The following is a 20087-nucleotide window of genomic DNA, read 5'->3' on the forward strand; positions in this document are numbered from 1 at the left end:
CTGATATCACTGAACTCAGTGGCCACTGAAGATCTAGCTTGCAGCACCACAGGGACTGCTCAGCTGAGTTTGCTCCAGGACTATTTTCACTTCTCAGTCCCCTCTTGGCTCCTGTGTATGGCTTCCAAATTGATCATTTCTCTTTTGCAGCAAGTCATAAATTATTGCATCAAGTCTGATAATAAACTATGGTTTGTTCTCTTCCCACCAAAGCATAGTTTAAAAACAGGAATCCAAACTATGGCCTGAACTCCTCATTCCCATGACAACAAACTATGGTTTGTTGTATTGTTTGTTCATGTAGTTTTCTATCCTATACAGTTGACATAAAGTAAATGAACTTTGTTATAATATTTCTTGCAGATTGTACTCAGCCTGATTAGCAAGAAATCCCTGAGGAGTTTCACTAGCATAAAATACATCCATACATGCTATGTATCCTTAGAACTGTAGAAAATTAACATGTACTAATTCATAATCATCAGTATCAGTTATGCAATCACTGAAACCTATTCTGATTTCCAAAACAAGATTATTATTTTCCAAAGAAGTTACCTGGTTTTGAGACAGTGCAGGATCATGATTAAAACTCAGTCCTGTTTTGATGAGAGAAGTTAAAGCCTCTGCTCCCCATTCCCTCATCCGTGCGTTAGGATGCTGGCAAACCTAAACATACAATATAGCCTCCTTTAAAGACTCGTCCAAGCTAGAACGAAAATTGGTAACTGTTTCACATTACATAATTGACATTCAGTCTATGGGATCTTTTAAAATACAAATAGCCACAAGCCAGTTTTGTGACTTCATAGAGTAGTTGTTTGTGGCCCAAAATCCAGGAAAACAACAGCCAGTTAGAGCAAGCAATACTAAATGGATGGATTGCATGACTGAGCTTTATATGTACTATTATATTCACAATAATTTTTATGGTACTTTTCAACACACAAATTGTTTTACAGTTTTTTATTTCATATTGCCTCAAAAAGAAGTAATACAAAAATGAAGATGATCCTTCCAAGCGAAGTTTTTTTGTTCAATGGCACTGGTTTGAGCTACCATTTCTCTTTATATTCTCTCTAAATAATCCCTGTTCATGTGGCTGGGGATTTACTGAACTGAATGTATCTAATTAAACCCTCAGCACATGGCAAAATCCATTTCTTTCTATCTCAGTCTCATTTCATATTAATTTTTCCATATAGTCTATTGGTCTCAAACAGCAAAATGAAATGATGTAGGACGAAGTCAAACAATATTTAGGAAGACAAACTTGCAGGACATGCTTACCTTCTTAATTAAAAAAGAGAGGAAGCAGTAAGGGAGAAGGAAGAATTGAGATTATGAAAATCAGGAAAGATGAAGTAGTAAACACTAATATTCCATAACTTATAGCTTGCAGAATAAGCAGTTTTGATGCATAGTTTCAACATCACTAAATATACATGCTGGATCAGAAAAAGGCACATCTAGTTCCATGGGACTTATTCCCAGGTAAGTGTACTCAGAATTACAGCTTTTATCAGATTCTGAGATATTGTAAAACAAATGTTTAGCCTAGAAATCTCTCAGAAAGATTAATAACTGATCAGGTCTCTAAAACGAAACCACTTTTAAGTTGTACCAGTTTTATTAAATACAAAGAAGTTTCTTTTAATTCCTTTTAAAGATATACAGGCCATATTTTTAAAAGGCAAAGAAATATTTTTCAAATTTTATTTATTTGTTCTTAATGTACAGAATAACCAAATCTGTGGACTTGTCCATTCTGAACACTGTTACATAAAAACTGATATATTGTACTTGGTAACCCAGACTCTTATCAATACACAGTGATCTTTGACTCATTTCACACAGTATATTATAACAAATGCTGTGCAGAATGAGCCTTTGTAATTAAAAAAATATGAAAAAGAATAATACGAAGGAACACTTTATACTATTGAATTTAAAGTCAATATTCCTGAAATATTTATTTGCAGTTCAGACCTGACATTTCTTAGAATATTCAGAAACACTTACTTCACATTCATCAGTTAATCTTTACCTTGTCTCAAGAAAAGATGACAATGTGGTGGCGCATTCTTCAGTGGAAGTCAAATGTGCATGCCCTCACATGTCAAATAAGTTCAGATTCTCTTTTATTAATAAAGAATTTTATTTAAGGGCTGGTTTTGTCAAAACCATTATCCTCTGCACTGGTAAATATAGCACTTGGATAAAAAAGGCACTCTTGTTGCTCCAGACAGCTATCAGCAGTTTTTCTACAGTTGTGTGGGCCATTCTGTAAGCTCCATGCTGCTGTGGGAAACAAAATGTTGGGAGCAATTGTAGAAAAATTAAAGTGTTGCTGATAGCCGTCCAGAGCAATAAAAATGCTCTTTTATCCAAGTGCAGAGGATAATGGTTTTGACAAAGTTGGAGCTTAAATAAGATTCCCTGGTGGGGAATGGGGTGGGTGGGGAGGCGGGGCGGTGACAGTGGTAGGTACTAGGACATTCAACAAAAGGAAGATCCAGTGTATTGATTCGCACACCTCCTGGCATCTTTCCATGAGAAAAAGCGTATCTGCTTAAACCAATGGAAATTTTATAAATACACATTTGTACCTTAATAATATTAGTAACAAGTTTTAAAATAACAAGTTTTAAATGGACTGGGACTATCTATACATTTTTCTCCAAGAATACCACCGACATTTTAATTTGAAATGTAACAGTTCATGCAAATAACAGATTTGACTGTAAACATGTAAGAGAGAAGAACTGCAACTTCCCACACAATAATTATCAATTATATAAATGCTACATATTATGTTGATTTCAGAATATTTGTATGCATTGATGTATTAAAAGGAAGGAGGAAAATGTAGATGTTTTAACATAGAAATGCCAGTGCAAACTGTTATAAAAAGATCAATTACCTCCAAGAGATGACCAGTAAGGGGTCTCCACAAAATTTCAATCCTATGCATATTAACTAGGCCCGTTTCCAGCAACTTAGCAACAGCAAACAGTGATGGTTCCTAAGCATTAATAGAATTTTAAAGTGTCATTTTAACCAGTAGCTTATATATTATATTTTTCTGTTACTGATCCTTTAAACTTATTATTTTAGCCAAGCATTTCAATAGTCTACCTCCTCACAGTTTGTTCAAATCAAAATATGACATTTCAATCTACTATTGTGTACTTTGTGTATTTAACTTCTTGCCCATCCTTACATAGTATGTTTATGACCAAGTTATTAAGTTTTTATGTTAACATTTCTATGTGCATTTTCACCAGATTTTAATGCAGTGCACTGCATATTCAACCCTAAACAGCTGCATTAATGAACTTTCTTGTGAAATTCACACATAATTATATTTTAAGATACTTTACTACCTGGGGCAATCAACAATACGTTTAACTTTAATTGACACTGGCATTACATCTCCTATGACTGGATTGTGAGGAATTTAAAAATGAAAAGGTAGGCATTTCAAAAATGGTCAGAAAATATGTCTGAAAAACTAGGCAAAGTATTCCATACCTTATTATTTCCATAGGCCATATCCATGGCTTCCAGAGATAAGGAGCACAGTGCATTTATTAAATGATGTAATGAAACATCATCTAGGTACCTGGGGGAAAATTCAGTTTTTAAAACTATTACCAAGGAAGATTAGAAATAAATATTAAGGTCATATGATAATTTTCCTTACTGTGAGCTTTCGAACAGTCTGGAAAGTATATTGGAGATAACTGGTAAATCAGTCATAACAGCTGTTGTTAGAACCTAAGGAAGATAAATTTATTCTGTAAGGTAAATTTTAAAAAACACACTATATCACATGATCATTCAGTTAAAGTAAACAAATATTCTTACTGTGCTAGGCCCTTCAACAGCTCTTCCAGGCTTTAAAGCACCTCCAACACCAGGTTTTAAGCCCAGAATCCATACAAGATGCTGAAATACAAAATCCAGAGTTGTTTTTATATATGTGTCTACGTGTGTGTATATGTGTGTGTGTATGTGTGTGTGTCGGTCTCAAGATCAGAAAATAACATGTTAGACAATTTGTTGCACTTATGTGGCACTTCTAACAATCTGCTAGAGCTCACAATTCAACTTAGGAAATGCTGAACAAATCAAGAAAAGTCATCCAAACCTTTCTACTAACAGTTCTATTAATACATCTTAAGCCCAGACCTGGGCCCTTCATTACATCTATATTGGTTATGGTACAATTCACTTTGCTATAACAGCTGAGCTGAAGCCAACAGTTTAACCATGGTGCTGGTCAAGTTAGTGTGCTCTCTCCCCAGAGGGACTCATACGTCCCCTTCTGTTGCCATCTCCTGCCAAAGAATGAACACTTTTTAGCTTCCTTTGGCATTCCCTCAGTGATTTCTCCTTCCTGAAAAATGTTTTTCTTGCCATTTTTATGTTTTTGTACATATTTTAACTCTGTTTTTAATTTTTTTAATGATGTGTGTTGAGGAGTTGAATTTAACAATTTTAATATATGATTTTATCATGCATGTTTTAAATTGTTAGCCATCTTGGTGGTCTTTGTGATGGCAGAAAGGAAGGATATAAATTTTGTAACTAATAATACCCAGTGACAGCAGGGTCATTGAAAAATAAAATAAAAAGTTCACAATATACCACGATTTGAACATTGAACTTCAGCATCTACGGCACAAATAAGCTGAGGTTGTCCCAGTGGTAATCGGCAGGCTGGGCACCATTCTGAAAACACTAGGGCAACACTTGAAACATCTTCAAATCAACAAAATTAATATCTGTCAGATTCAGAAGGCAGCCCTGCTGGGATACCCACGAATACTATACTGATATATTACAACTTCCTAGGCCTCTGGGTGAGGCTCAAACTGTAATGAAAGGCCCACAACAAGCTAAAGAACTGGCAGCTGTGAAATCAACCATAATAACAACAACAACATTCAAGTCAACAAAAGGCAAAGCAAGCATGATTATTACTCACCTGAAGAGTCGCTAAGACAAGTTGCCATGATGTACCAAGAACAGCTCCATGACAGTGAGCCAAGCTAAGTAGCGTCCTCATGCACTGTATATTCTTAGATGTGAGCTGAGAGAGCATTTCAACAATGAGTACTTTTTAAGTAGGGAAAGTAACATGTAATAAAATATATACACTTCAAACATATTAATAGCAAATAAAGCTGCTGAAAAACATCTGCAGTCATTAATCCATTTGTCTTAAGATGAAAACTACATTTATATGACGTATCTGTCAACCATCCAACTAAATCCTATAATTTCACATCAGAAAGAAACAATTCACAAAGAACAGTACAGTAATATTAGGGATAGTTCATTTTCCCTACAATTTAAGAATGAAACTACTGATCAAGTAAGAAGGGGAAGAAAATGGAAGGAGACTTCCTTCTCTACAAATAGCCCAACTGCCCTACCACAGTACTGTATGATTTACAGGAGGACAAATTCTTCCCAGTGGTGGTGAACCTTTGGCACTCCAGATGTTATGGACTACAATTCCCATCAGCCCCTGCCAGCTTGGCCAATTGGCCAAGCTGGCGAATGATATTCAAGTCCTAGAACATCCCTCGCTCTGCAGGCTCCCTGAGAGATTTAGGGACAGTGCTCCTCTGCTCATGAAAAACAGCACTGATTTAAAATTTGGGTCTAACAAAAATGTCCTTCTCAGTAAACAGAGTAGATTAAAAAAATTACTCATGTGTCCTTCCATAAACATGGTCTTGTTGACTTCAATGGATCCACCATTGATGGTTTCGAGCAAATGTTATACCACTGACACTACAAATAAGCAATGTTCACATTGTATTTGATCATCAATGTTATGCTTTTCAGCATGACTGGGTCTCTGAAATACGAAACTTCTTGAAAGGAGCTTTCAGATTGGTAGATTCTTCTATATACATAATATTAAAAGAAAAACTATTACTTTAAATGAAAAGTATAGTAAAACTCTTAAATTCTGTTAGTAAAGAATCTCTCTCTATATTATATCCAATAAATTAGAACTATTTTCACTATTATCCAACATTTCCTGTTACCTTTCATTATTTTGGTCACAAAATAAATAAATGAAATAAAATAAAAAGGAAGAAAAATAACTTTAAAATATTGTGGACTGCAGGTACAATCTTGTACTTTTTATTAGAGATTATACAGATGAATCTAAATAGTGCCATTAAACTGTCTGGACAGCCTGGAATTGGGGGTCCTTTTAAAACTTTTGCTAGATATTGACTAGATGCAAAAGTTATCCAATTCTGGTAGTGAATAACCCCTTCACAGTAACATATGCAGCTAAACAGAATGATACAGCAGGAAATAATGTTACACAAATGCAAAGCACACAATGCAGAATTAAAGATCATAACACCAATATGGAAGACACTAGTATACAATAACTACCTCCCTCACCAGCAAAAGCAACAGAGAATAAAAACACAAATCAGAGCAGCAGAATAAGTTTGAAGAGAAGAAGGAAAAAAGGGAAACCAGGAACAGTGACCCAGCACACATAATGGGGAGCTTTTCCAATGGGGAAAATGAATTCCCCACCACCAAAATTGCAACGGCTGGCTTCTGGAGACAAAGAAGTAAGAAGCATCAGGAGACGTTTACTTACCTCAAAGCTAACTCTTAAAAGCAGTAAAAAAGTAGCAAAACTATTCTAATGTGAACAGGTAGGTATGTACTTTATCCAATGAGTACAAAGGAAACCCTCTACATGAGTCTGATGTAAGACTTTTTATTCTGTTCTGAGTCACAATAGTAAATGACTGCAAAGGCAGCAAGCCTTCCATCTTTCCACACTCTGCGAGCAATCAGAGCCCTGAGACTGGGACAGACTGCCATACTAGAGGCCAATCCTTTTATCTATAATGACTACCTTCCTTCTGGCAGGGTACCTGAAGGACCGGGTTAGTAGATGCACTCCCATTTCTTTGCATGCATGAAGCTGATGGAAAGGAAGGGAAGAATTTTGCTTCTGCTGGGTGGCTGTTCCTCTTAGCAGATTGATGAAAAAGGAAAACTGAGAGGGGAAACGTCAGTGAGGCAGCTTGAAAGAAATATGGCATAAAGAAAAGTAGCAGACACACAAAAGGCAAGTCTAAGTTTACAAACCATGTCTGCAATTGTCTTCTAGAGAAAAGTAAGTTCCAACTTTAGGCAACATACTAGCATACCCATGTTACCACAACCTTAGATAGTGCTATGCAGACAGGATTGTGTTGATTGTGTATAGCATGTGGTTAAGCCTCTTTCCAGTGGCATCACTCCCACCAGAAACAAATGAAAATTCTTAGGTGGAGCCAAAACTGAAAATGACAACATTTCAGGACCTGGAACAGTTTTCTATTTCTACCTAGGAAGTCATTCAAAAAGACCTTAGGTTGGGTGTTGAGAAAGTGTTGTAAGTTGGAGTAGACAACATAAAGTTCCACAGAATAACAATCTGACTTGGGATAATGCAGTGTATATCATTACTTGTTTCACTTTAATACACCTTCAGTATCCTTTAAGTATTACTTTTGTCACCAGAAGAAAAAAAAAAGGATACAAACAGTTCTAACAGTCCCACACTAATTCTTCTCTAAGCAACATTTTTTTCATAAAAAGATGAGCAAGAGAAGAATATTCTATTACAATGACCATTAGTACTCTAAGAGAAATCTTCTGATTGGTTGTGTGGCGCTTCCCCTCCCCCCCCCCGGGCCTTCAGGTGTGGGCTCCTTCCCTCCCTCCCTTTCCTGGGGGCTGACTTCCCCAGAGGTGTTCTCTTCCTGTTGGCCCGGAGGGCCAAGGAAACAAGTTGCCCACAAGGCCCTAGTGGCGTGGGCTGCCGCCCTGGTACCCCAAACCTCACCACCCAGATTTGGTGGCTTCCCTCCCCTTGGACAGCACTGTAGTTTCTTCACTGGCAAGCGGTTAGCCAGTTGCTAGATTCTCTGCAGTCCCGTCCTGGCCAGTTGCTTCACTGAGCCTTTGACTGCTTCTCAACGTCAAGCCAGCTCCCTGGCTTGCCCGCTCGTCCTCCTCCCTTCCTGGGATTCCTCTCTCACTAAACCGTCCCTCTTCCCTCCCTTCAACAGCCCGCTGCAGCGACAGTCCATGAGCTCTTGGGCTCCCCTCCTTAAGTAATCTCTCTCGCTCCAAGGTCCTCCCCCTCCCCAGCTGCTGCCCCTCTGAGCTGAGCCAAGCCGGCTCAGCTGTGTTTCGGGCGCGGCCAGGTCTCTGCTCTCTCCCCACTTCCGCATTCCTGGCTGCCTCCCCCACGGCGACGCGTCTCTTTCCCGATCGCCCGTTAGTCTGGGTGCGGGGAGGGAGGGGGCGGGCGTCCCAAATGCCGGGACTTCGCCCGCACCCGGACAGGTTGTAACATTTTTGCCTGAGCTAACATTGTTTGGGGGGGGACCCTTCGCACAGGTGGTGCTGTGAAAACGATACAGTGCCACTCTCCCCCCCCACCCCCAAGATGTATTCAAACCTCGCTCAGGGAGCAAGGTTTTTGGAATACGCCGGCTTCCATCTGGTGCCGAGCGAATGGCACTGGGTGGAAGCCAGCGTATCTCCTGCACCGGCCCCAAATACCTCCTTACCTCCTCCTGGCTTCCGTTGCTCTGTGGAGGCCAGGGGACACGCCTCCTGGCCTCCATCCCTGCAGTCATCGCTCTGGCAATGAAGGCATGTCCCCTGGCCTCCATACAGCGACGGAAGCCAGGAAGTAAGGAGGTGTGGGGGGGCTGTCTGGCGGTGCGGAGCCCGCTCTGCCAGCTGCGCAGCCAGCGGGGCCGTTTGTAAGAATGGCCCCGGGACTTGCATTGGCATGAACCATGTCAATGCAGCCCTGCTGCTCTGGCTGTGCAGAAATGGCCTTAGTCTCTTTAAGAGGTTTATTTTTTTATATATGCCAGTATGAGCAACCACGCAAATGAAGTAAGAATTCTGAGGCAGAGTTTTTTACAGTGCGAATTTTAACTGCACCGTACAGACTCTGTTGATTACCGCATTGTTCCGCAAAGAATAAAAATGGGTGGCTCTTAAAGAAATGAATGAGTGGGTGTGATGATGAGAGTCAAATGTTTTGCAACGTGGAGAAATGAGTTATAAATTATTAACAGTTAGCTTTTGTATCAAGGAATAAGGTGGCTTTCCAGTCCATGGAAGCATCTGAAGGTTTACCATGACAGTTATGGCTTAATTCAGGGATGGTGGGAAATGAATGGAGGAGAAAATTAGCAAGCACACAGTCAAATAGGAAAAGGAAATTCAAACATTATATTTTACCATTACTGTTCCTTGTGGCTGGAGAGCTAATGGCTGTCCTACTGCTACAACTTGCTGGTGAGACTCACTTGATGGACTGATCATTTGAACATTCTGACCCTGGATGGAATACGCTAGAGAAGAAGAAAATGTGCATTTTAAAATAGCATAAATATTTCACTTAAAATAATATTATTGTGCATATTACATGTGCACACACTCCCTATACTTCCTTATTTAAGTTACTGATATTGAACTCCTATTTAGAAATGGTAATGTAAGGACATTTAAGAAATTACATCTTTCTCCATGATCTACAAGTTGCTTTCTTAATATTAGCACAGCCAGCTTCAAAAAGATTTAACCAATATAAATGAAAAAACCAGACACCATAGTAAAGAGCCTGAAAACATTAACAGTACCAGGGAAAGACAGCAAACATTTCAGTAAAATACTAATTGGACTGATGTTCTGCCCTACTAATGCATTTCTATCCATATGGCTCCTGCTGGGAAACCAGCCAGTCAGCATTTATACGATTACAACCTGAGGCAGAAAGAGAAGCATCTACAAAAGCCCCTATCCCCATCATGAGAAAAGCCATAGAACTGTGCCATCTGTTTATCCAAGGGGAGACATAGCTCAGGAGAAGCAACCCAGCAGAAAGAACACAGAAGCAGTCTTCCCCCCACTCATCTTAACTCTGGCATAGTTGGCTGACTGGAGCTTGGAGGATGGACAATATTTCTCCATCTTGTTTGTCCATTTGTTTCCCATCAGACTCTCTCACCAAGAACAGTGAGCAGGCCTGTGGATCAGTGGAAAAGCATCTACTTGACATGCAGAAGGTCTCAAGTTCAATCCCCAGCAACTCCAGTTAAAAGGATCAGGTAGTAGGTGATATGAAAGACCTCCACCAGAGAGCTGTTTCCAGTTTTATTAGATAATACTGACTTTGGTGGACTGATGGTTTGATTCAGTTTAATGCAGCATCATGTGTTCAAGAGTAAGGGCTTGTACACTGTACTTTGTTCTCATGCTTTCAAGATTTCACAGCAGCACATATGCTGTCTGGTTTTTGGGTGGCTTTTCATTTTGAGGTACTGGGAGGACAATAGTTTTTTCTGCATACCCTGGGTATAAAGAAATTTCCCTCTTGATTGCAGTTGGCCCCATTTTGTTGCTGTAATGACTGGCTCAAAGAAGATGTAGGAATCTTCAAGAAAATTATGTATAGTGTTTCGAAGCTTAGAAGTTCAACCTATAGGAAAACTATGATAGAATCTTTTGGTTTGAGGGTAGGTAAAAAAAACTTACTCCTTATCTATAATAGATCATTTCAGGGTCTCATCACTGAGTTTGGATGAACAGTAAGAAACTTCCAAAATGAAAATTGCTCTATATTCTGGCTATTTTAATGGGAAACCACTGCAATATGCTGAGTCCTGCCCAATTTTCCCATCTCTTACCAAGAAAGGGGTGCTGGTAGAATTCCTTTAGTGGTTTGCTGGGAACTGTGTCCCTTAAGGAAAGTGAACCACAGTGAAATATGAAGGCAGATTAAATTCCCCTCTCTTTTTTGTCATGACAGGGAAGGATCCTTCCTGTCATATTGCTCAGGATTTCTGGGGAGTGCTTCCCCTAAATCTTGAAGAAAGTAATCAAGAGCTGCCTCTTCTGCAAATACAGCCAAAGAGTTGCAAGATATCACTGCCTGTGCCTCTACTGATTGATTTCCTTAAGGGGACATGAATCTCACAGGGTTGACATGAGGATAAGATGGAGGAAAGGACAACAATATAAACCAATCTGAGTCACTGCTGGGGAGAATTACATTCCATTAACACCTCCCCCCCGCCCCCCAAAATAGGGCATCCCTCTCCAAATAGGGAAGATTGGACAAATAGGGAGAAATGTTAGGTCTTCATATCGACATGGTATCCAGACAGTGAAAAAGCAGAGTGTAGGCTCAAGCCCTCATTCTGGCAGCAAGTAGTTTAATAAATTATGGGGAAGAAAACTGAGATCCTCTATCCTTCTAATAGAAAGATTACACGGCTTCCTAAAGCTTATGATGAGCTTGAGGATACCTTGCAAGGAACTGAGTTCATACTTATTGAGTTTCCTTGAGGCATGGTGCAAGGTCTGGGGGATTCCCCTAAACCTGCTCCACCTCAGGAGAAGCATAGAGAAATCTCACATTCTTTTTATTTACTCATTTCATTGATACCCCACATTTTTTATGCATACTGGGTTTGGGTGGGGAAATTCCCTAATTATGAAGAAGCTCTGCTTGTCTTGGAGACTGATTGTATCTTACTACTTTGGTGATGAGATGGGGAATAACGACCCTCCCTCTCGCCATCAAGTCATGTCTGATTTATACAGACCCCTGGTGGGGTTTTCAAGGCAAGAGTCGTTCAGAGAAGCCTTGCCATTGCCTTCCTCTGAATATCAACCCTGGTATTTCTTGACATTCTCCCACCCAAATTCTTGCCAGGGTCGAACCTGGTTAGTTTTTGGGATCTGACAAGATCAGGCTATCCAGGGCTAGATTACCTTAATAACAGGGGGAAAATGTTAACTTTGTACCCCACACTGCCGAGCCCCACATTGTCACATTCACGTCCGGAAAATGTTATATGGGCATGTTTACATTTAAAAGAGTAAAAATAAGACTTTCCTTACATTTACTGGAAAGAGAAGTGGTGGTAGTATTAAGTACAGTGAGGGCATAGTGGGGAGGCAGGGAGCTTTTGCAAATGGCAGTAATAAAGGCATCTCTTGAAGTTACAAGGCCCAGTCTTCCACACAGCGCAGCCATGGTCAGTTCTGCTTTTAGAATATTTTCTGTGGCAGCTTCATCAGTGCTGAAATAGTACCAAAAATTAGTGAAATTTACACATATTAGAGGATGCCAGGAAGAAGAAAACTATTAAAGCCAGGAACTCTTCCTGTAATACTGTAAATATTAAGCCAATGTAACTGACCACATCTTTTTACAAAACACACTTAAGACACAAATACTTCAGATATGTAACAATATTTATTCTTTTCCAAAAAGTTTCTATTATCACATGAACAGGTTTAATGAATAAAACGTGTTGAAATACTGTACTGACATTCATTGTATGTATAATAATTCTGTTCTTTGTTAAAATATTTACAATTTAAACAGTTTTAGAGCTTAACAAAAATAACAAAAGAATTCTCTATCTAGATAGAAAAAAGGCTTCTATTAAAAATTTTAGTAAGTCAGTAACTGAGTGGTAGGCAATCTTTTCTATTACTTTGCTCTATTATGTATGACTTCCCTTGAATTCTGTGGATCTTGGGAACAATTCATTTACTTTTATTTATTCCAAAATATGTTTATAGCAAGAATGAGAATGCAGTCTCTAAACCATCAAGCAAAATAATAACTGCATACCTTGCATCCAGAAGTAAAGAAAGAGCAGCAAGAAGACCACACCAACAGGCATTTACCATTTCTTCCCAAACAGCTCTGCTAACTTGAAGAAACAAATTTATAGTGCTAATAAACAATATTTAGCATAAAATATAACACAAAACTTTTAAATCTTGTTTCTCTTTTTGTCTTAATTTACTAACCAAAACATATTACATTGGTTCCCGTTTGGAAATTTAGGCATTTTCACAGATTAATAAAGTCTAAAAACTTGAATTCAGCAAAAACACAAAACAAAACAAAAAACCCTACTGGGCATATCCAGTAGAATTGTCTTTTCTTTTTCCTTTGAAGAGCAGCAGCCATGTAATTGTGAAAATAGTTTCAATTTCAGAACTTGTCTGCTTAAGGTAGTAGTTCTCAAACTCAAGGCATTCCAGTTTGATTTAAAAATTATTATGTCTCTTATAAAACCTCCTGCTCTCTGTCAACAACACACATCATGTGCTGGACAACACCCTTCCAACACTGCAATCTATGCTTGTTTCACGTAGATCTCTATCCTCTTGTGTAAAAACCATACAATAAGAACCAAATCAGCTAAATTTTAAAAGCAGTTTAAGAAAAAATCATAGCCTCAGAGGACAGCTGATTCTATACCTCACTCCAGTACTATACAATTTCATTCCTTCAATGGAATGGATTTTGAGCTGGAGAAAGCAAGGAATTTCCTTATTATTTAATGATGTCAAGGCAAAGACCTGCTAAGCAAGGGTGGTAAGGGAACAATGTTTAGAGTTGCTCATAAAAACACAAAAAGACCAACATCACATAAAAACTCAACTTCTGGTGTTCAGCTATTGGCTATTACTATTTATATATGCAGTGCATTCTCACTTGCTGGTGAAATCCTCTGCTTTGAAAAACAGAGTAAAAACTGGTTCAATTTTATAACCAATGTAACTACAATGTCTGTATCAGGACTGCAAGTCAGCCAACTAGCATTCCTCAGACTGAACTACTGGATCCTTGCAACTCCTTTATGCATTTTTCTGGCTAATGCACATAGGCAAGATAGTTGCTGGAAGACTGAAAGTGGCAACTCTACAAATTCCTAACCTTCAAAAGGGGGGAAGTCAATTCCTCACTCTTCTTCTGAAGCTGCTTATGCCATCAATCTCAGATAGTTGAGAGTAAGCACTGCTACGTAGTGGTTAGAAGTTTAAGACTTGCACCCCAGCCCCCCCCCCCCCTTTTAAACCTGGGACACGGTGAGACATACTGGCCCAAGGTCATCCCATAGGGATTTATCTCTGTGATGTCCTTGAACTAGAATGCCTCAACAACAAATCCAAGAATAAAACCATGTGTGTGCGCATGTATACTGCTTTGAGTTCCTTGGAGGAAGGACAGAACAGAAATGTGATAGACAGAGCGGTATAAGAATTGTGAACTGGGCTTCTAAAATGCTAGTGAGTAAAACCTTCTAGACAATAGGATAAGGTCACTTTGGATTGTGTTTTAAAACATCTCAAACATTACCTTCCAAAGTGATTTTTAAATGGAAATTTCAGCCGTATATAGAAGTATCTAAAAATCATAACAGATTTTTTTCTGTTCTTCAAGCAACTCATACCTGTTTCTTTGTCAGTTTGGTCAGATGTTGAACCCAAATCTTGCAAATCTGAAGAGTGCGTGGGTGAAGACTGTGCATCAGGTGTTGTCATCTCACCATCTGTTTCAACTTGACCTAATTCTTCTTCAATCATATTAGTGATACCACGGACAAGATCCAGCAAACAATGGAATGCTACTGACATGGCGTACCCTTCTGGAATTGTAGGTGGCTCCACTTTGTCTAGCATTTCTAGACTATAAAAATGAAAAACAATAAAAGTAAATATATGAATAAAAATAGAAATCATTCTTGTTACCTAATTAAGGGTGGGAAGGGAGGAGGGATGACACCATCTAATGTTATATGGTTCCTGGTTTTAATTAAGTGATATTAGTTTTATACTGTATTTTAAAGTCGTATTTTATAGTATGGTGTTTTAAAGTTGTATTTATATTATGGTTATTCACCGCCCTGGGGGGAAGGCGGTCTATAAGCCTAAAATAGATAGATAGATAGATAGATAGATAGATAGATAGATAGATAGATAGATAGATAGATAGATAGATAGATAGATAGATAGATAGATAGATAAAAGACCATAATATAAATTAATCTTCATCAGGGAGAACAAATCTCAACATAGTGCAATTAATAAGTTACCCAACCTTAGCTAAAATGGTATGTCAATTGTAACATACACCTTATTATTCCTCAAGGGGGGCAGTGAAGTGAAAATAATGGAGATTTCTAATCAAATAAATTGGTGTCATTTTTCTATGTTTCAATTACTAGAAAAATGCTAACCAGTTGCAACTTCCAACTGCTTCCTTGAAGCAAAACCTGACTGTAAGATGAGGTTTCACTTAACCATTTAGCCATTGTAGCTAGACAAATTCAACAGTTCTGATTTTTTTAATACAGAATCTACACTACAAATATAACATTACAACATGCATTTGTGTCAACAGTTCCTTGTAAAAAAATTAGAACAATAGGAAACTTGTTCTTAATTGTATTACATTTAAAGTCCTAAGAACATAGCTAAAGAAAGCTTAGCAACATCTACACACTCCATTATTTGGATAAGATAGATGAGAAGTTGAAGTTAATAAATATGTATCCAATAAAGAAGAGACACCAGTTTAAACTTCAACTCAAATTTCTGGTCAGTCAAGAAAAGAACCAGCTCTAACAGTAAAGATATAATAACTTCTTCCAACAACCAGAAACATAAAGACCCAGTCAAACTGTTAATTTTAGCAGCAATTGCTTCCTGTTCTCCCAGCCAGCTTCCAAAATTGCTGTCCCAGAATTATTACAGCAACCTGCTTCATACTGCCTGTGATATCCATAACAATAGTAATATTTCCTATTTTATATTTTATTGCCTTGATATTATAGCAGTTGGTGTACATGTTGTTACGAGAAAAATTTAATAGATTTTTGAATTTGACTTTGTTTTGTTGTGTCAACCACTTTGGGAATTTCTTTTGTAAGAGAAACAAGTAGTAATAGTAGTAATTCTAGTAGTAATTATAATGGTTATTACTGTTATGATCTACTTTTTATAATTGCTAAGACTGAAATAAAGAAAAGTACATTAAAAACTGTTTTACTTACTAAGTAGCTTTTGCACTACCCTGTGCAGATACACTGAGGATTGGTATCCAGGTACCTCTATACTCAAAAGCAGGCAACACAGTGACACCTCCACCCATTCCTAGCATTCCTGGATTTGTCTGTGTTGAAGCTGTACCCCCAGGCACACTGCCTCCTATGAAGTAAATTAAGAAACAAGATGAACCAGACTTCACATTTTAGTGCATTATACTTCTCCACTTTACATTGTAATATGCCACACATATTAAGAAAGGTCAAGGAAGTAATTTCTTCCCATCTATTTTGAATGTCTAGGAAACCCATCATTACATAACAGCTTGGTCAAAAAAAGTATTGTTAACTTTGCATGCACAGCAAACATCTAAAATTAAGAAGCCAGATGTTAGTATGGCAGTTATGTAATTTCTTCATGTGGCAAGGTTTTGCAAAATCTTTTTCAGAACAGTAAAGAAAAAGTCTTTTTCCTAAGAGAAAAAGCAGACAAACAAGAAAAGGACGACAAGGTTTGCAAAAAAGATATAATCAGTTGAGGCTAGTGCTGGCCAAGATTCTTCTGTCTTGAATCAGAATGAGGTATTCTACAACAAAATAATTTTAGCTCAAGTTGGACTGGGTCCAAGTCTGTTTGAAAGTTCACCCCTGTAGAGGAAGGGAATCTAGTTTTCACCAAATGCAAATTTGGAAGGACCACTCCTAAGCATGTCTCCTAAAAAGTAAGTCCTATTTTATTCAGTGAACTACTCCCAGGAAATTGTACTTATGAGGTTTGCTGCCTTACTGGGTCAAATTGATCTATTTTTTTTAGGAGGCCCTTTTTCCTTGCCTCCTCTGGGCAGAAAAACATGGTTTATTGAAATTGAGGTGTTAATTTCTTATGCCTGACACTGCTGCAAGCTTAGGCAACTTTCAAAGTTTAAGTCTTGTAGGGTTCCGCCTCCCCGGGGCAGCTGCTGGGGTCTAATGCTGTCCTCCTATCCCCTCACAAATGATGGAACTCTCATCCTTGCATGTAGTTGTAGCAGTGTGGCATAACTCAACCAGCTTCTGGAGCCACAGGTTGGGAACAGGCTAGCTATCCCTGGCACCCGTCCCTCCTTGCCCAGTCTTCCGCTGGCCCACCTTTCTAACAGCTGGCCCTGGATTGCCTATCCTCTGGCCAGGCCAAAGGCCCGAAGGTCCTGAGGGAAAAAGGTGGGAAAAACTTGACAAGTTAGGTCAGAGTGTTTTCCCTGCCCGAGGAGTTAAAGAAGGTGTGAGGGTCTCTTGCACCAAGGATTAGAATTTGCTTTGAAGATACTGAATCTATTGAGGTTGAGGAGCTGCAGCAGACAGGGCTGTCTCCCTTCCTTTGTCATCTTTGAAGGAGGCTTCATGGGACTATTGCTATAACTCAGTCAAGCTTTAGATTCCCCCAGCTGCATTTATCTCTGGCACCAGCATATGAATGTTTTGATCTTTTCCCATTTTATCACATGCATTTTAAAGAGTTTTCTGTTCTATCTTTTTTCAAAAATGCCATCCATGTTTCTCATTTTCTTCTATAGTTATATTTTTAAAATATTGCACTGTATCTTGGGACTAATCTTTTGCCCAGATCTGGTGTGCCATGATGCCCACTAACACTTTCCTTATGTCCATCAAGTGTTTTTAGAAAGTCGAGGAGCATTTGCTCAGCAAGGCTTTTGATGGCCTTTGGAGATTTGCTTGGCTCTGCAGATTTTTAAAAATGTTGTTTTGGAAGCAGCTGCCACCACAGCACAAGAATCTTCACTGAATAGCTGAGAGTCAAGCACAACAACTTTTTTGTTGCTAGATCCACCTCCTGTGCAGCCATGTTGTGGCTGACCCCACCACGAAGTCAGAATTCCAAAAGTGCTCATACACTCAAAAAAGTTGGGATCCTTTGCATGTTTCCAGAGGCCTGAGGTCTTACCTCTTCTTCTGCCACAGACCACTTCCAAACTCCAGTTCCATGCTCCCAATGATGTTATCAGGAATGTAAAGAAGCCCAGTGAATTCCAAACTACCTTTTGAGCCCCAAAATGTTGTCTTATTCCTTCATTTGCAACAGTAGCAGCAAGCGTGAGAACAAAAAGTGAAGGATATTTACCAGATTTTCATGACACCTTTAAAACTTCTCCAAGTGATTAGGAAATTGTAGTTTGCCAGGGTTTCTGGGACTGCTATTACAATTTTCAAGAATCTTTGTGCTGAGAAAGTTGTGCTAGTTAGACTTTAGGGTTTAATGAAAGTCTCAGCCCAGAATGTAATGATTATCTATGAGGAGTAAGGGTAAAAGGCTAGATGCCATGGGTCACACACTTCAAATTACCTGGTCCACTTTCCTCACTCCTTCCCAAAGAGATACCACCATCTTGGGGGAAACCATATAATTGTCTCCTCAGCCTTATGGAGGTTCAGAGTATCCATGAGTCAAAATTTCACTGGATAATGGTAGGTCCATGTCAAAGAAGGAGAGGATAATTCCCCCATTAACCAACCAGTCTCAGCATGAATATTTAAGTGCCCGAGGACAACATAGCTTGTGATCCTCAACTCCAAGTCTGAGACTGCCTCTGTCAGCTCAGGGAGGGAGACTGTTGGGTAGTGGATAGATGGTACAGAATTGCTATTTTGACTTGAGTTCCTAGCTTCAGGTACGGGCACTCAAAATTGGGGCTCTGGCTAAGAAAGCATTTAGTGAGAGCCACAGAGCCTGACACATGGCCACTTCCCTTCCCTCTTTACTAACCACCATCTGTGATCCACCACTGGTTAAGGCTAGCAGCAAGACCTTACATGTTAAAATATATTCAAATCTCCTACGTAATAAAACAAGAATGGCTTCTAAGAAGAGTTAATTAGCAAATTACTTGAAAAGAGCAAAGATTTGTTCACCTGTTTGGCTTGTTGCAGTAGAGGCATTTCCTGTGTTTGGTACAAGAAACAGTGATTGAATAAATGAACCCAAAGCATTCACAATGTCACGGAATACCTTGGTAGAGTGCTGCTTCATATCATAGGATTGACAGAAGGACCTGGTTAAAAGTTAAACACAGCGACATACATTCTTTTATGCTCTGAAAACCATTAAATCAATTAACAACTTTTTTAGACCCACATTAGTGATTAAGGTTTCCTTACACTGATGGAGAATATTATGTAGTAGGGATACAAAGGCTTCATATACTGTAGTAGGCATAAAAAGACTTCATATGCTCATATATTGAACAACATAGCAGACATAAGAATACTGAAATCAGAGTTACATAATTCTTCACATAAGTGCATTCAAAAGAAGGCTTATACATTTTATTTTACCAAATATTTTAGGCCAATTTTTCCTTTGGCAAATGAAATATTGAATTTCCACTACCTTAACAGCTGAGGTTGCACGCAAAGTCTGTGGATTGATTCTACTGCAACAGCTCTTAGCCACTGAGGTTTGTCTGCATCCAGAAATTTCACAAGCAATGACAGAAAGATCTCACATTCAGTTACCTACATTAGAAAATGCTTTATTAATTAAAATTCCATTAAAGGCATCCCCTTCTCTAATCCCACTATTTCTGTCAACCTATTTAACACAATACCCAATTATTATCTCTCTGCTAAAGCCATTAGGTCAATATTTAATGACAGCTCAGCACAATTTTGGAACACGTTCTATATGACAATAACATTTAATTACAGTCCTAGAATATTCTATAACAGCATCTTTACTCTTGAATTTCTGAACAAGAAGGAGGGAGAGTAGGGCTGCCAAGCCCTTTCCAGGGCCAGAACCACTGGGCCCCACCCCTAATTAGCTGGCCAGTAAGGAGCTTAGTGACAGTAGGAGAGATCTAACCTGGTGTCTCAGCAATGGTGCTAACAATGCCACTTCTGGAGCATGGCAAAGGGAACATCACTGCACTGCCAGTTGTGGGGATGGTCCAGGATTTGGGCAAAAAAACCATGGTAAAACCTGTTTTTAACATAGAGGTTTTTGGTAAATACTAGAGTGTCCAATATCACAATGACATCAATTCCAGGGCACAAGAGAAGCAATTTTGCTGCATCATTGGCACTGTCACTGAGTTACCAGGCTAGGCCACCTACCACCACCTGTTGACAAGGAATATTTGGCAACCCTAGATGAGAGAAAGAATT

At 38.8% G+C, this 20087-nt stretch overlaps 1 protein-coding gene across 4 annotated transcripts in view; it reads right to left on the reverse strand.

Moving 5' to 3' along the window:
• Positions 1-20087, reverse strand: part of MON2 (MON2 homolog, regulator of endosome-to-Golgi trafficking) — a 92657-nt gene that overhangs the window by 33691 nt on the left and 38879 nt on the right. For 2 of the 4 annotated variants that reach the window (XM_048501563.1, XM_048501561.1), the window contains exons 9-22: positions 19312-19436; positions 18834-18973; positions 15936-16089; positions 14334-14569; positions 12719-12800; positions 11977-12158; positions 9310-9422; positions 4991-5095; positions 3868-3948; positions 3704-3777; positions 3532-3622; positions 2921-3022; positions 1288-1290; positions 556-666 (exon numbers count right to left, since the gene is read on the reverse strand). In XM_048501563.1, coding sequence (XP_048357520.1) covers positions 556-666; positions 1288-1290; positions 2921-3022; positions 3532-3622; positions 3704-3777; positions 3868-3948; positions 4991-5095; positions 9310-9422; positions 11977-12158; positions 12719-12800; positions 14334-14569; positions 15936-16089; positions 18834-18973; positions 19312-19436 — 1599 coding nt within the window. The remainder of the gene's footprint in view (positions 1-555; positions 667-1287; positions 1291-2920; positions 3023-3531; positions 3623-3703; positions 3778-3867; positions 3949-4990; positions 5096-9309; positions 9423-11976; positions 12159-12718; positions 12801-14333; positions 14570-15935; positions 16090-18833; positions 18974-19311; positions 19437-20087) is intronic. The other 2 variants (XM_048501564.1, XM_048501562.1) reach the window with 1 other exon arrangement.

Source organism: Sphaerodactylus townsendi, linkage group LG06, assembly GCF_021028975.2.
Source record: "Sphaerodactylus townsendi isolate TG3544 linkage group LG06, MPM_Stown_v2.3, whole genome shotgun sequence".
Classification (NCBI taxonomy): domain Eukaryota; kingdom Metazoa; phylum Chordata; class Lepidosauria; order Squamata; family Sphaerodactylidae; genus Sphaerodactylus; species Sphaerodactylus townsendi.